Source organism: Photinus pyralis, unplaced genomic scaffold (genome assembly GCF_008802855.1).
Source record: "Photinus pyralis isolate 1611_PpyrPB1 unplaced genomic scaffold, Ppyr1.3 Ppyr1.4_LG2, whole genome shotgun sequence".
Taxonomy (NCBI): domain Eukaryota; kingdom Metazoa; phylum Arthropoda; class Insecta; order Coleoptera; family Lampyridae; genus Photinus; species Photinus pyralis.
The window spans coordinates 53,155,724-53,172,526 of NW_022170403.1; the positions used below are offsets into that span (position 1 = coordinate 53,155,724).

Here is a 16,803-nt window from a genome sequence, read left to right on the forward strand (position 1 = left end):
CTCTATCAAATGCAATAGTAAGAAAATAGGCATTTCTTAAATTTTGATCTCCATAGGTGCGGTCTTACGCAACTTAACTTTTTTTAAAGTACACTAAAAGAAAGCCCTATTCTTTCAATAAAATTTTGAGGGTATAAAATTTTCTTTGGCCTAAATTGTAGGTTAGGTTTTCGCGAGCTTGTTTAGGCATCATTTAGCTACTTTTTCATGAAAAAAAAATCGAACCAATGCGTTTAATTTTTTCGAGAAAATTAACCATTTGTGTCGGAATGTCAAAAAAAGCGCTCAAGCGGTGATATGTGAAACTAACAAAATTTCAAATAGTATAATATTTGTAGCTGAAGAATAGCTCTTTTGAATTAACCCGAGTTTGTTTAAATCGGCTCAGCCGTTTCGAAGATACGGGGTGTTCTTTACGGAAACCTTTGAATACCCCCCACCATTTCATCTTTAGAGATACAGGAAAAATTGTCAAACAAAAATTGTTCAGATTATCGTCAACTTCAAAGCCCGGACATTTTATGTTAGGTTAATATAGCGGAATTCACAGAAATATCACTTTTTTAGATTCCAGATTGCAGTTACGCCCCCTAGCGGCCATTTCAGAAACTTAAAAATATTTTCCAGGTTTTGCTCGTGACCGTTTTAGTAATAAATTTTATTACCGCAAGCCTCTACGATGAACAGGTTCCCAGATACAGTACCTCGCATTCTTATTTGGCCACCCTGTACACTTTATCGGGTTAAATGCTCATTTTTTCGTTTATTGTCGTCTTTGATTTCTATTCGTTCAAACGTTCTCTAAAAAACACAAACTTTATAAGCTCGTTTGGGGTATTGCCATTGACTAATATTGGGGGGGGGGGGGGTTATTAGGCAATGGTAATGTTTAAAGTATTTAAACAATGTTTTGTTAGGGTAAATAAATAACATAAATAGGAAAATAGCCTTTATATTCTTAAGAGCTGGCTACGGAAAAAATGACTTATCGCTACATGGCTGATTTGTTCTGTAAAGTATCCTGATACATAGTGAAGTAGAAGAAGTCATGTCTGCCAGTGAGATGTGGCTGAATGTTGGGAGAGGCGCTCAAATATGTCAAATTTTAATAAAACTGCCGATCTTCCGACTATATTTACCTCTGTCGCATTTATTTTGAATCTGACGCAAAAAATGGATGACAATTTTTTGTACAGCTCATCAAGGCACTTCTTTTTTTATATGTAACGTTTTTCGCTATGAAGCTTACTTTCTGAGAAAAGTGCAAATTTAGAAAAATTAGGAAATGAAGAGTTTAACAGTTCAATTTAAAATTTCTTAAAATCTTAGAAACTCACAAATAAATTGTTATGAACTTTTTTGTAGAGTTTTTTATGCCACAATAGCCAGTGTATGCGAAAAAATTACAAACATTTTCTTTAAGCCGTTATGGCCCTTTTAAACTTTTAACACCCTCAAAAACACTGAAGATGGTAACGGACCGAAACCAAATTAGGTCGTGTGCCATTCCCTATACAATCCTATAAACATTCCAAATTTCATACAAATCGGTTCAGACGTTTTTGAGTTATTGTGTTCACAAGAAACGAACCACATGCATACAGTTTAAAAGGGCCATAACAAAAACTCTTTTGTAATCATTTTTGCACACATTGACTAGTGCGGCATACAAAACTCCACAAAAAATCCATTACAGTTTTTTTTGTGAGTTTCTTAGTTTTTGAGAAATTCTAAATTTGAAAGTTAAACTATTTATTTTATAATTTGCACTTTTCTCGAAAAGTAAGCATCATAGCGAAAAATGTTAAATACAAAAAAGATGTACCTTGATAATCTGTACAAAAAAGTTTCATTAATTTTTTGCGTTGGATTCAAAATAATAATCAGTCATGTATCGATAAGTCACTTTTCTCCGTAGCCAGCTCTCCGTCTATTACCCATTTCTTCATTATGAGTCTAATCGCTTTTTCGTAAGTTTAATAATAACAAAATTGCACCTTACTTAAAACAATCGAAATGCTATAGCAAAAAGTGAGTTGTAGTAAATAAAAATTTATAAATAATTAAATATCATATCCGTCGTAAAGAATATTGGCGTAGATAAGATAAGCGCAACCGGGTCGACTTCGATCATGCATTCCTTCTCCAGAAAAAGATAAAACATTACTTTTACAGTGACACCTAACGATAAATGCATAGAAAATGTTTCAACCTTCTTCAAGAACCAAATACTAAACTGTTTGTGGTAATAACATTCCTAAATAGAGGGCTCTTTTAAGAAGATCGGTGCTTTAAAATAAGTGGATAAATGTGTTAAGCAATTTATGAATTATGATTAGCAATCTGTTCTTTACGTATATCTGTGCTAGTAGTAATTCGGCGCGAGTGAATTAGCCCAGAACGGGGAACGGACACGAAATTGCGTTTGTCCGACATGTAATAATTTGATTCTCCCCTTATCTAGTGGCTTAATAGGTTTTCTACCCACGTAACGCACGCATGGGATTACCGATTTTAGTTAAACTGCCAACTTCGTACATTTGTTAACCAACCTGTATGGGTCGGCTATGATTTTAGTGACTAACACGTACGGCTCGCTGATGCTTATCTCGTTTAGGCGGAGTCTTCGTTGTACTTCTCTGCGGTCTCGCTTTGGCAATCTTAGTGGCGATACTCGAGTTTTGCTGGAACAGTAAGAAGAATGCCCAAACCGATCGGCAGTCGCTCTGCTCGGAAATGGCGGAGGAGCTCAGATTCGCGGTGAGATGTCACGGATCCCGGCAACGTCCGGCTTTGCGAAGGACGTGCACGAGATGCAGCCCCGCCACCACCTACGTGCCCGCGGCTTTAGATTTACCGCATCTTAACGGGGTAAGTTCATCCCTCGCTTTGCATCTGGGGTAATTAGCGCATTGCAGGACGGACTTGTGCTTCCGCTGACCGACCTGAAAAAATCGCCAATTAACTACGAGATTGACACATAGCGGAAATTATTGGCTGGTGTACAACCGATAGCATGTACATCCAGCTCAATACGTGACTGCTGCGGCGGACCGTCGAATGCCAAATCCCGCCGTTCGGCCACCCTCAACTACAGACCAACCCCGCAGTGTCCACCGCCGCTGCCGTTCCTGAATAAAAGTGCGACGCTAGGACGGGAAAGTGTGCGCGCCGACGCCTGTGACGTAGTGCAAAGCGGCCTAAAAGCGAACTCGCAAGAACGAATTTTGTGGAGATTCGATTGTGATATTGCTAGTTCTAACAATCCGGACGTAGTGAATAGGACACTGCCAGATGCAATTGTGAGTAGGACCACCACTTTGTGATATCTAACATAGATCTAAATGAAATTTTGGAGATACATTTATACACGAAAACAAATATTTAAGTTATCAAGGGCGTATTTTTGAGTTCCGTCCAAATTCGGTTCTGAACGCAATTATTGTTAAATTAAATAAAAATTCTGTTCTTTAATAAATACGAATTATTGTACTCGATTTAATTCATCCCCTCACCTCATCCTCAAAGGGAGACCCGCCATTTCCGCTCCCCCAAAATATGAAGACATTCGCACACAACCTGACCGTGTTAGCAGTTGATTATGTGAAAAGTTGCGTGATCCGAATATTTGACCGGGACTGAACAGAGACGGAAAAGGCAAAGAAACTGAATTGTGACTTGGAAAGACATGATTTGTTGTACAAATAAACATTGGATGAAAATAAAATGAGAGAAAAGTCTTTGATGTTTTTTCACTGTTTGTTCGTAACTTCCTTTATATATAAAGCTCTAATTCTATTTTCTTGTTTTCCGTAATTTAATCTTAATCGCCGTGTTGGAAATTAGAAAAATAAACTTCTAGAAATAATTGCTTGTTCTTCTTTGGTAACATTCAACATAGGTTTTACGAGAACATCACGTACACTTCTTGTAAAGAATCTGCCTTGTCGTCTTTCTCTAGTTCTTCCCTTTCAATCAAAATTTTCCGTCAGTAGAAATAAGCCACGGACCTTACACTCTTATAGGATTTAGAATCGCGTGCACCTTTTTACTCTACTGTACTCTGCATTACTTTGCATTAATTTATTTTTAAGTGGGCGGGGTTTCAGCCAAAGATTATCTACCAATCCAACCCACTGTACATTGACAAATATCTACATCCGTATTCGAGCATACTTTACTTTCCTTTACTATTATTTCACTTCACTTGACTTCACTTTCTACTTCGCTTTTCCACTCATTTTTTCACATCACTTTTTCACGTCACTTTTTCGCTTCACTTTTTCTCTTCGCTATTAAATCTTCCGTATACCTTAATTATACAAATTCCTCAGTTGGAAATGTTACGCTTTGAAGATTCAGCGAAGAATTCCATTCATCCACCTAATTTTTCCCATTATACTCGCCGAGTGAGAAACTTGAAACGTAACAAAACTTATATAACTAAAATATCTTTGCTTCAAATAACAAAAAAAGGTTGCGTGACCCGGGGAAGAATTTCCGAACTCTATCCTTATTCAGCGCGTCGCTTTGCCGAATTGAGCCGAAATTCACGGCCTTAACCTACTCCTATGTCATAGATTTTACGTTTCCCAACTCGATTGAACACGCCCTGCTGAATTTTCACTTCACCTCTTCACTTCACTTAAACACTTCACTTTTCGTTTCATTTTTCACTTCACTTTTCACTTCACTTTTCACTTCACTTCACTTTTCACTTCACTTTTCACTTCACTTTTCACTTCACTTTTCACTTCACTTTTCACTTCACTTTTCACTTCACTTTTCACTTCACTTTTCACTTCACTTTTTCACTGCAAAATCTTCCGTATACCGTAACTATACAAATTCGTCAGTTGGAAATATTGCGCTTCAAAGTTTCAGCGAAGAATCCCATTCGTACACCCAATCGCTTTGCCGAATTGAGCCGAAATCCACGACCTTAACCTACATCTATGTCATAGTTTTTACGTTTCCGAACTCAATTGAGCGCGCAATGGTGAATTTTTCACTTCACTTTCTCACTTCACCTCTTCACTTCACCGTTTCACTTCACTTATTCACCTCACTTATTCACTTCACTTATTCACTTCGCTTAAACACTTCACTTATTCACTTCACTTTTCGCTTCACTTTTCGTTTCACTTTCGCTTCACTTTTCGCTTCATTTTTCACTTCACATTTCACTTCACTTTCCACTTCACTTTTCACCATAAGGGCCATAGGAATCTCAAGCATTTGAGAATAAAAGTCAGAACGGCCTTAAGGATTTTAAGCGTCAGAAAATTCGAGGATGCAACATTTATTTTATTTTTTATTTATTTATTGTTCTTATTTTACAAAATAAATTTGTTTACGAATGTCAAGGTTAATGTGTATCAAAATCAAACGGGGCATTCGTTAAGAACAATTGAATCTAGAAATGGAATCGTCGGTTAATCTATCGGTGCAGGTCAGGGGTCAGAAATCCAAGAAGCCAAAACATAATAAAATCCAATCAAATCCAATCCAAAAATCATGGAACAATGAGAGAGTCGGAGAATAAAGAAACCGCGGTATCAAAAAATCAGAAAATCAAGGAGTTCGATAAGTGAAAATCAGGGCGAAAAGGTAGAAAGAAGGCTTTTCAAAGAATCAGGAAATCACGAAGAGTAAGAAATCCGAATGTGTGAAATAGGAAATCAGAGGTCCGAGGAAGTAACCCTTGAATTTGAATAGTTTAAATATCATGTTCAACTAATACAACATTTGATAAGTCAGTGAATGGCCAACGCAAATAGAGTAGGTAGGTACATGAAATACATTGTTGATTAGCCGAACCTTCTCTAGTCCAGAAGGTATCTGAGGGTCCCGGATAGGGTAACTTTACATTTAAGTTGTATTTCAGGATGAATGCCGCTAAGGTAATACAATTTACAACAGAGCGTTCTTCGCTGTACAACTAAGTACATTACCTTTTGTTATGGCACAAATGTTACACAGAAATTGACAATTGAAGTTATAGCAAATTGAATTACACTAAATGGATGCAGAAAGCAAAGTGAGTACAATTTTTTCATGAACTGAACAAAATGCAAAATCGGCAAAGCTAAAGCACGGCACTAATCCCTTCATATACCTACAGATTAGCATTGTTTCAAAATGGCTAACATAAAAGTTGTGACACTGTTGTAAAATGAGCATTGTGATGTAAAGGTGGTTAAGGTTAAGCACACAATTAATTAGCTACGGTTAATTATACTCACTTCATTGGCCGGATTAAAATTCCAAAATAACTATACAAACAAATCGAATTGCGGATCAGTGCGGTTCCAATTTCGACACCGAAGTAATAAATAGTTCGCGCTGTCATAAATTGTGTATGCGAGTAATAAATAATATTTTAACTGTTATAAATCAATTATTCATTTCAAGACCGTTAAAAATTCATTGTTAATTAATTGTAAATAAATATATATCATGTAATTAAATTTATGTTATATTACTACTAATCAGAATCACATAAATAACTTTCTCTTCGTAATGCGATATTTCAATGAATTAACAATTTATAAACTAACCGAATCCTTTACTATCACTAACAAGTAACAATAATATGAGGATTATCACCAATGTTTACAAAATAAGGGCTATGGGTGCCTAATGTACATTCCAATGGATATCAGAGTATTATAAAATGGTAACCTGAATTACCGATGTTTCAAAAGGTGTCGTTTAAAATATCGTTTATTGTTTGTTCCATAATCACAATCAGCACATTTAAAATCCTTAAAATCCACATGTATCAAAAGGTGTTCTTTAAGATTTCGTTTATTATTTGTTCCATAATCACAATGAGCACATTTGAAATCCTTAGAATCGATATGTGTCAAAAGATGTCGATTAAGACATTGTTTATCATTTGTTTCATAATCACAATGAGCGCATTTAAAAAGTTTAGAATCGGTGTGATTTAAAAGGTGCTGTTTAAATAGGTATTTGTTATTTGTTTCATAATCACAATGACCACATTTCATATCTTTAGAAACTTTGTGTGTTAAAAGGTGTTGTTTAAAGTGGTATTTGTTACTTGTCTCGTAATTACAATTACTGCATTTCAAATCTTTATAATCGATATGTTTCAAAAGGTGTCGTTTAAGGCATGATTTATCATTTGTTTCATAAACACAATGGGCGCATTTGAAATGTTTAGTATCAGTGTGATTTAAAAGGTGCTGTTTAAAGTAGTATTTGTTATTGGTCTTGTACTCACAATTAGCACATTTAAAATCTTTAGAATCGGTATGTTTCAAAATGTGTCGCTTATAGTTTAATTTAACATTTGTCTTGTAATCACAATTAGCACATTTAAAATCTTCAGAATCAATATGTTTCAAAAGGTGTCGATTAAGACGTTGGTTATAGTTAGTTTTATAATCACAATGAACACATTTAAAAAGTGAAGAATTGCTATGGCTTAAAAGGTGTTGTTTTAAACAGTATTTGGTATTTGTCTTGTAATGACAATTAGCGCATTTAAAATCTTTAGAATCGATATGCTTCAAAAGGTGTCGTTTAAGATATCGTTTATTATTTGTTACATACTCACAATGAGTACATTTAAAATCCTTAGAATCACTATGACTTAAAAGGTGACTTTTAAAGTAGTATTTGTTATTTGTGTCGTAATCACAATTACCACATTTAAAATCTTTAGAATCGACATGTTTCAAAACGTGTTGAATAAGACACTGTTGATCATTTGTTTCATAATCACAATGAGAACATTTAAAATGATAATCAGTGTGATTTAAAAGGTGCTGTTTAAATAGGTATCTGTTATTGGTCTCGTAATCACAATTAGCACATTTAAAATCTTTAGAAACTTTATGTCTTAAAAGGTGAAGTTTAAAGTGGTATTTGTTATTTGTCTCGTAATCACAATTAGCACATTTAAATACTTTAAAATCAATATGTTTCAAAAGGTGCCGATTAAGACATTGTTTATCATTTGTTTCATAATCACAATGAGCACATTTAAAAAGTTTAGAATCGGTGTGATTTAAAAGGTGCTGTTTAAATAGATATTTGTTATTTGTCTCGTAATCACAATTAGCACATTTAAAGTCTTTAGCAACTTTATGTCTTAAAAGATGATGTTTAAAGTGGTATTTGTTATTTGTCTCGTAATCACAATTAGTACATTTAAAATCTTTAGAATCGACATGTTTCAAAAGGTGTCGATTAAAACATTGTTTATCATTTGTTTCGTAATCACACTGAGCGCATTTAAAATGCTTAGAATCCATGTGATTTAAAAGGTGTCTTTTAAAGTGGTATTTGTTATTTGTCTTGTAATCACAATGAGCGCATTGCATCTCATTACGTTTGTGTGTTAAAATGTGCGCTTGAAGCAGTCGTTTATTCTTTGTTCCATAATCACAATTAGCACAGTTAAAGATTCCTGAAACATTATGGATTAAAAGATGTTGTTTACCTTGCAGCTTACTATTCGTTGTTGGTTGACCGAAGTTATGTTCGAAATCGTTAGAAATTGCAGCTTTAATATCCCAAGCACCTTCAGTTTGTTGTACTTCTTCATTATCGAGTGATTTGGAGCACTGTGCAGAAATGATAATTTCGTCCTTTAATGTAACCAATGCTTCATTATTCACTATAATGTGTTCTTGAAGATCTGAATGAATTTTTACTTCTTGTTTTGGTTCGATTTTAATAAGTGGTACATCGTTTCCCTCCATTTCCACTAATAACGTTCTCAAGGAATGTGTAACAATTCCGTTTTTGTTTATAAAAAGTAAATTTTGGTTTTAAACAACACAATTTCTTACCAGTAACTGCCTATTTATAGCTCTACCTCCACGTATCGTAGATTGCTCTGGCTGTAGCTCAATTACCAGTAAGGGTCAATTTCATTTGTGTCTAAATTGTCCAGAACGATCAATACACTGCGCATGCGAAAGAGACGTCAAAGCTCCATTACGTAAATATAACATAAAGACCTCTTTCCTTCTCTAAGATAAAGACCTACGGTTTTAGCATCCCATTGCCACTTTTAATACCACAAACAAAGTCGATCTAGCTACGTTCAGTTTCTAACATACAGGGTGAAGACGAAAGTTTGACATGTTGTGATGTTACCATATCTTACTGCCCACGTAAGAAAGCTCATTATTTGACCATTGAACGTCACCTTGATCTCTTTTCCAATGTCACTTCCAGGAGCGAAGCGAAGCGAACTTTGACTTGATTCGCAAGTTCGCCTTCAGCAACTGACGACATTTGAGCTTCACCCTCACCAACTTCCCAAAGTCACAATCATGTGGTAAGCGACCTTGGACTGATCCAGAGCCGACCCTATATGGTGGTGACCTTTGAGATTCCCTCTACTTACTTCCCGAAGTCACCTCCATGGGGACAACATTTGAACTCCACCTAGACCTACTTTCCAAGGTCACCGACGCGTAGCAGGTTACCTTTCAACATCACCTTGTAGTGGAACCGAATTTGCTCACTAAAATTCGACTTAAATATACCCAAATATACCTGGCCACCACGAAAGAAATTCAAGATTGCGCTTAGTTTCGTTTCCGTGGGACATGTGTTTTTTTCTTCTCTGCCCTACATTGAAATGGGCCATAATTTACAATAAAAGTGTCAAACATAACGCCATACGAGGGAAGTTAATGATCCATATTGACCGACGACCCTGGGCACGTCGTTATTAAAAATTTTCGTCTAAGATTTACGTAAAGGGGAAATTTGGGCAGTCGTAGTTTCTTTCGCATAATTACTGTGGCTTTTTCGACTGCCATTACTCAGGTGACGTATTCCTTTATTTTTAATCTTTCAGTTATTGCATCCGTACAGCAATTATACAATGATTGTGTTAGATTATTTGGCAAATTACCGGCTTGCCACACATGCATTAGGTACATACCAGTGCAGCATGGGTATTGTCATTTACAATTAATTAGTAATGAAATACCGATTGCTCTTTTACAATTACGTAATCGTGCCCTTAGTTGAAGTCACAGAGATACGGCAAGATTTCATTGTTAGCGCATTTTTTAAGAATAAAAAAAATGTGCCCTTGTTTGCGTTTTGTCCGTCCGTCCGGACCCACTTATGCCGCTTCGAACTACTTCTAGGGGAATGGTCCTAGAGTCTTGGAATTTTTTGCAGTAGGTAGCCTATACCTTGAAGGTGCTCCAGAAGGCCATCAAATTTCGCTGTATAAAAGGGCGGCCCCCGACGAATTATTTCCTGAGATGCTATTTTTGAAAAATTAATTCTAATTAAAGGTCTCAACAACAGGAACCGTTTTCTACCAACTACTGCCCTTCTTTCTGTCCTCTTATCAAAGTACGGGCGGAGGGAGGGGGGGGAACTAGTTTTTTGTCCTTCATGGTACTCTGATGAAAGGTCTCAACGAAAGGGATTAATTTCTACCAACCGTAGCCCTCCTCCTCGACCTTATATCGTGACCGGGTATATTCCCTTATACCTCAAGAACGTATTGTCCGAAGAGGGTACTCACAAAGGGCGATTGAGACGTCTCCAAGAAATATATCCATTGAAGATGTTAAAACAAAAGCTATTTCGGTTAAAAAATGCGCTTTATCTGCACGAGTTGTGCACAATTTATCCTTTTTTTTGTCTACGCAAATATGTTGTTTTCCAACTTACATTATCCCTTTGTTCCTAGCGCTGGTTTTACCTGCCAACCCGCAGTATAAATTTCTGACTGATTTACGTGTTTTTATTAGATACAGTATGTTCTCTTTAGGGATGATGTTCAATACGAGTGTGCAGAATTAAAAGATGTAGTCATTGTTATAGCGATTCGTGGATGGTGCTGTATTTGGAAACTAATAGTTAATTTATACCTAACTGAATTTCCCGCAGCACATTTCCATTCTTTTGCATGAATATGTTACTGTCTATTTACAGGCTGCTTCACCTGGGGGCGAGTGACGTACGTGGCATTGAGAATTAATGACTTTATACTAATGTTTGCCATAACATGTTCCTTTGTTTTGTTGTAATGCGGCACTTAACGTTATGCTCCTTTTATTTATTTGAACCGGGTAATTATGATTATTAATATTTGGCAGGGTGACTTCGAATATGTATTGTGCTATATTTGAGACCGACATTTAGTTCACCACCAGGTATTTGCCAACGCCTCGACACTAGTGCCTATCTTCATTTAGCTCTATTAAAGATTTTGACCTGAGCACTACGACGGCTCAACAATTCTTTTAGAAAATTATTGAAATAAATTTTGAAAAACTCACTAGCTGATCATGAAGGGGGTAGGTTAGTAAAGTTTTATAAAAAAATCTACTTATCATCATCATTTGCTTTAATAGATAGCCCTTAACCAAAACGTTTAGTCATAGCTTTAATGCCATGTGCGTGGCAGGTGTAAATGCGTGCCTAATCTACGAATTTGTTTTAATTTCACTCCGCGTCCTCTGCGTGTAATTAAGGAAGACTTTTTGACAATTGTTACGGAAAAGGTAATTAAGCTTTAATTACAAGGGGCAAATGTCTGTCTCAAAATTTAAATTCTTGATTAATAAAGTTTATATGAAGTTAAAACTTTCCAGTTGTATAAGAATGTCGAAAAATACATCGCGAAGGATGAATACGAAATTAATGCATTTAAGAAGGACGGAGGCGGAATTACATTATGCATTCAAATTAAATTTCCTTCAGCTTGACTACGTCTGCAAACTGCAATTCCGCTTTAAAAATCTGCCAAGCTAAACTTCATTAAATTTTTATTTGGCATTACTTCGAAGTGAACATCCTGTCAACTTGCAAATCTATAAAATCGATGGGAACGTCTCCATTGCACATTAAGAAATCTAAATGGCACGTAATTGTCGACATTCATCTCACATTCCTACTGATCTCGAGTAATAAAGCCCCCTCGCTACGTAGGGCGCATTTTAAATTTCTTTTATATGCGACACGAAATTTAAACGCTTTAGCCTTTATGATTTATGTGTTCGTATTCCTTCAAGATTTTTGGGAAATTAATTCAGGAATGTCGTCCTCTATTCATATCCGCTATGGTTCGTACGTCGTAATATAAAATGTATCAGGGGCTAAGTACCTATAGCGTTGTAAAAGTCCGAGTGTAGTTCGCTGATAAAAACGAAACCCCTAAGAAAAATTAGCGAATCTCTCCCGCCACGCGACACCCGTCCCCCAAGGCGCTGAAAACTAACGAATTCAATTGAGCCAACAGTCGGAATGGCGTTGAAAAATCTAATTTTCGCTAACGATCCCGTCTTGTGTGATAATTAAACGGTGCTGTTTTAGAAATTTAGCCCATTAACGGAACGTTACAGCTGACAGTTTCCACCTTTTTCTTTCGAAACCGCACTTCGGTAATTACGAGTGGAAAAAAAAGCGCGAAGCGCTGGAAAAGTTCCACCTACTATTCCAATTTGAATTCATTCGCGGTCTATTGTGTTTAGATTAAAATGTGGAAACTCGCGCGTAAAAGTTGTTTTTGTTTCCGATTGTTTAAATCGACCGCGCGGCTCTAGGAAATTAAATGGGAGCGTGACATTAAACTAGTACCTAATACTCGTATTTAGTAAAGGATTAATAGGGAGGGTTTAACCAAATATTTGTTTGTCAGAGGTTAATTCACTTGCAGTCAGTTGTAAACTATAAATGATAACTTTGCTAGAAACTTAAGACTTTCTGAACTTTACCTTAAAGGGCTTTAGATCCTTGTGACCTCCGTCCTTATTGTAACTTTGAAACCTAGACGTTTCGGGGCTCTAGAAAATGTCAATACATTCACTTAAAGGATTTTATACTCTTAACGACCATCGTGCAAGGCCGGTTAGAGATTTTAACGTTTTTCCAAGATAGAGCGTTACTGTATTGCTTTTTAAACTTGCAAATTATACCTATAAAGGACCCTGAAAACCTCAGACATCTTGGGAAGCTTTAAAGGAGTACAAATGAGGGTACTCTCCTCCGACGTCCATCTCGAGATATTTGCACTGCACGTTTTGACATCACCATACGTCCCTATCGCCCTTTGTAAGTACCCTCCTCCGACACTCCGCTCTTGAGATACAAGGAATGATATCGGATCCACGGTAAGGGGTCGAGGAGGAGGACTATGGTTCGTAAAAATCACTTCTTTTCGATGGGACCTTTCATTAGAGTACCATGAAGGATAAAACCAGCCCCCCCCCCCCCCCATTGTGTTAAGGAGTAAAAAACAGTTTCTTTTGTTGAGACCTTTCATGAAAATACCATGAGGGCAGAACGTGTGTACACCCCCCCCCCTCTTATTTTCAAAGTTTTACTTCATCACTAACGGCATGCATAAGCAATATTTAACAATTGATTGTTGCATGTAAAAGTTGTGCGCGTTTTACTTTCAAAAACAGCATCTCAAGGAATAATTCAAGCGGAAAGGGGGGGGGGGGAATTTAATGATCGTCTGGCACACATTCAAAGTATAGGCTACCTTTCGTTAAAAGTTCCACGACTCTAGGACCACTCTTGACACTTTCAGAGATCCTTGGAAGCTATTTAAATGATTTTAAAAATCCAAAAGGCATCCAAGTGGGTCTTAAAAGTCCGTTAGGACTATAAAAAGTTTTCAATTTCTCCAAGATGGATCTTTATTTTATTTTATTTTTTTTATTGCGTTTATTTTATAGTGGGCGAAGTATTAGCCAATTAGCTATTCTCCCAAGTCAACCCACTATACAATCACAAACAACCATGCCTTACCTGGGATTCGAACTCATCTGAGCTACGCAGGTCGGTTATTGTTACTGTTTCCGAGCCTCAAAAAAGAGTCTAGAAGTCCCTTGAAACCTCATTTATTTATTTATTTATTTATTTATGTATTTATTTATTTATTTATTTATTTACTTATTTATTTATTTATTTATTTATTTATTTATTTATTTATTTATTTATTTATTTGTTTATTTATTTATTTATTTATTTATTTATTTATTATCCCTCTTGTTCTAGACCCTCAACAGGATTACGTTCAATTACAGAGTGACTCGCATAAAGCATTTTAGAGATGCCTCTCATGGAAACTTTTGACAGCTTAGGAGATCCTTGGAAGCTTTTAAGGATTTCAAAAATCCAAAAGGTTACCAAAAAATCCAAAAGGCTTTCGAATGAGACTTAAAAGCCCGTTTGGACTTGAAATGCTTTCCAATTTCTCCAACATGGATCTGTTTTTGTTTCTGAGTCTTAAATCATCCAGAAGACCCTTGAAATCTCATGGAAACTATCGACACCTTCGGATATCCTTGGAAGCTGTAGAAGATTTTAAAAAATCTCATCATTAGAACTCGAAATGCTGTTCAATTTCCCCAACATGGACTTTTTCTCATAATTATCTTTGAGTCTTAAAGCATTTGGAAGACCCTTGAATCCTCATGGAAAATAGTGACAGCTTCGGCGATTCTTGGAAGCTTTTAAGGAATTTTAAATTAATCCAAAATTATTTTTCAAATGAGACTTAAAGGCCCGTTTGGACTTCTTTTCAAGTTTTCCAACATGGATCTGTTGCTATTATTGTTTCTATGTCTTAAAGCCTTGAAACCTCATGGAATCGATACTAGATCTTCGGAGATATTTGGAGACTTCAAGGAATTTTAAATAATTCCAAGAGGCTTTCAAATGAAACTTAAAGGTTCGTTAAGGCTCTAAATGCTTCTCAATTTTTTCGGCATGGGACCTGGTTCTATTTTTGATTCTGAGTTTTAAATCATCCAGAAGACTCTTGAAACTTCATGGAAACTATCGCTTAAAAGGTTTTCAAATGGGTCTAAAGGGCCCCATATACGGAACGATCCGTCGTCACGATCGATCTGAAGCGATATCGTGACGATAGATCGGCCAAAGCTTACCACTCACACACGAAACGATTGGTCGTTACGATCGATCGCTTACAACCGAACCATCGTGATTAAAAGGCCCCATACCCGGTACGACCGATCTGTCCGATCTGTCGTTTCAGACTGATCGAAACGACGAATCGATAGTGTATATCAAGATCGTTAACGATTTACTTCATCGAATTGGATATCGGAGATCGCAACAAAAACGCATGCAATCGTGAATATCGTAACGATGAATCGACAGTGTATGGCTCATTGCGATCAACGACTCGACAGAGCACGTATGACTTCTTAAATTATTTAATCACGATGGTTCGGTTGTAAGCGATCGCCTTGAAACATCATGGAAACTATTCAGACCTTCGGAGTTTTTACTTATTGTCAATGTAAATAATGTAATAAATGTTAGAAAATGATACCATATTTCTAAGGATGCTTTATGAATTTTTTAATACTGTTGGGGTAGATTTCACCCTGTCAGACGTGGCGTAAGTGACTGTCAATTTTTTGGGGATACCTATTGTCAATGTAAATAACGTAATAAATGTTGGAAAGTGAGACTTTTTTCTAAGGGTGCTATCTGCTATATGAAATTGTTTATACTTTTGGGGTAGATTTCACCCTGTCAAACGGGGTGTAAGTAATTGTCAATTTTTTTGGGGATACTTATTATCAATGTGAATACTGTAATAAATGTTAGAAAGTGATACCTTATTTCTAAGGGTGCTAGATGAATTGTTTAATACTGTTGGGGTAGATTGCGCCCTGTCAGAAGGGGATAAGTAATTACTAATTTTTTTGGAGATACTTAGGTATTGTCAATGTGAATAGTGTAATAAATGTTAGAAAGTGATACTTCTTTTCTAAGGGTGCTATATGGAATTTTTTATACTTTTGGGGTAGATTTCACCCTGTCAGACGGGGGTTAAGTGATTGCCAATTTTTTTAGGGATATTTATTGTCAATGTGAATAATGTAATAAATGTTAGAAAGTGATACCTTATTTCTAAGGGTGCTATATGAATTTTTTTATACTTTTGGGTTAGATTTCACCCTGTCAGACGGGGCGTAAGTGATTGCCAATTTTTTTGGGGATATTTATTGTCAATGTAAATAATGTAATAAATGTTAGAAAGTGATACCTAATTTCTAAGGGTTCTAAATGATTTTTTTAATACTGTTGGGGTAGATTTCACCCTATCAAAAGAGGCGTAAGTTATTGCCAATTTTTTTGGAGATACTCATTGTCAATGTGAATAATATAATAAATGTTAGAAAGTGATACCTTATTTCGAAGGGTGCTATATGAATTTTTTAATACTGCTGGAGTAGATTTCACCCTTTTGAGACGGGGCTTAAGTGATTGCAATTTTTTTTGTAGATACTTACTGTCAATGTTAATAACATAATAAATGCTAGAAAGTGATACTTCTTTTCTAAGGGTGCTATATGAATTTTTTTATAATTTTGGGGTTGATTTCACCCTGTAAGACGGACTTTAAGTGATTGTCAATTTTTTTGGGGATGCTTATTGTCAATGTGAATAATGTAATTAATGTTAGAAAGTGATACCTTATTTCAAAGGGTGCTATATGAATTTTTTTATACTATTGGGGAAATTTCACCCCGTCACACGGAGTGTAACTTATTGCCAATGTGAATAACGTAATAAAGGTTATAACGTGATACCTTTTTTCTAAAATGAGCTTTAGTTTAGTTGCTGGAAAGTGGCTGCTATGCGAGAGCGCATGCGCAAATTTGTTTTATGTTAAAGAGGGCGCCACTGGTTGTTCGTTAGTTTTCGACATTTTGGCTGCTATATTCTGGCTGTGAACTTCACACAGGTTTGTGAACAGATAAAACATGCTATCTTATTACCTTTTCATAGTTTATT

At 36.0% G+C, this 16,803-nt stretch overlaps 1 protein-coding gene and 1 long non-coding RNA gene across 2 annotated transcripts; one reads left to right on the plus strand and one right to left on the minus strand.

Moving 5' to 3' along the window:
• The first annotated feature begins 2,622 nt into the window (after positions 1-2,622).
• LOC116164482 lies at positions 2,623-3,492 on the plus strand. Its single transcript, XR_004143912.1, has 2 exons — positions 2,623-2,871; positions 2,919-3,492. It is a non-coding gene; the product is annotated as an uncharacterized LOC116164482 (long non-coding RNA).
• Positions 3,493-6,425: 2,933 nt separating this feature from the next.
• Positions 6,426-8,859, minus strand: LOC116165120 (gastrula zinc finger protein XlCGF58.1-like). The gene is made up of 2 exons (XM_031479418.1): positions 8,489-8,859; positions 6,426-8,443 (listed from the first exon to the last, which is right to left on the minus strand). Exons 1-2 carry the CDS (start codon positions 8,736-8,738, stop codon positions 6,690-6,692), a joined length of 2,004 nt encoding a protein of 667 aa, XP_031335278.1. The 5' UTR covers positions 8,739-8,859; the 3' UTR covers positions 6,426-6,689.
• Between the last annotated feature and the right edge of the window lie 7,944 nt (positions 8,860-16,803).

Bases quoted from the DNA above. Each gene is read 5' to 3' on its own strand.
- LOC116165120 (XM_031479418.1), bottom strand. From the start codon at position 8,738: ATGGAGGGAAACGATGTACCACTTATTAAAATCGAACCAAAACAAGAA. The intron at 8,444-8,488 runs GTAAGCTGCAAG...ATAATGTTTCAG, and splicing joins CGGTCAACCAACAACGAATA to GAATCTTTAACTGTGCTAAT.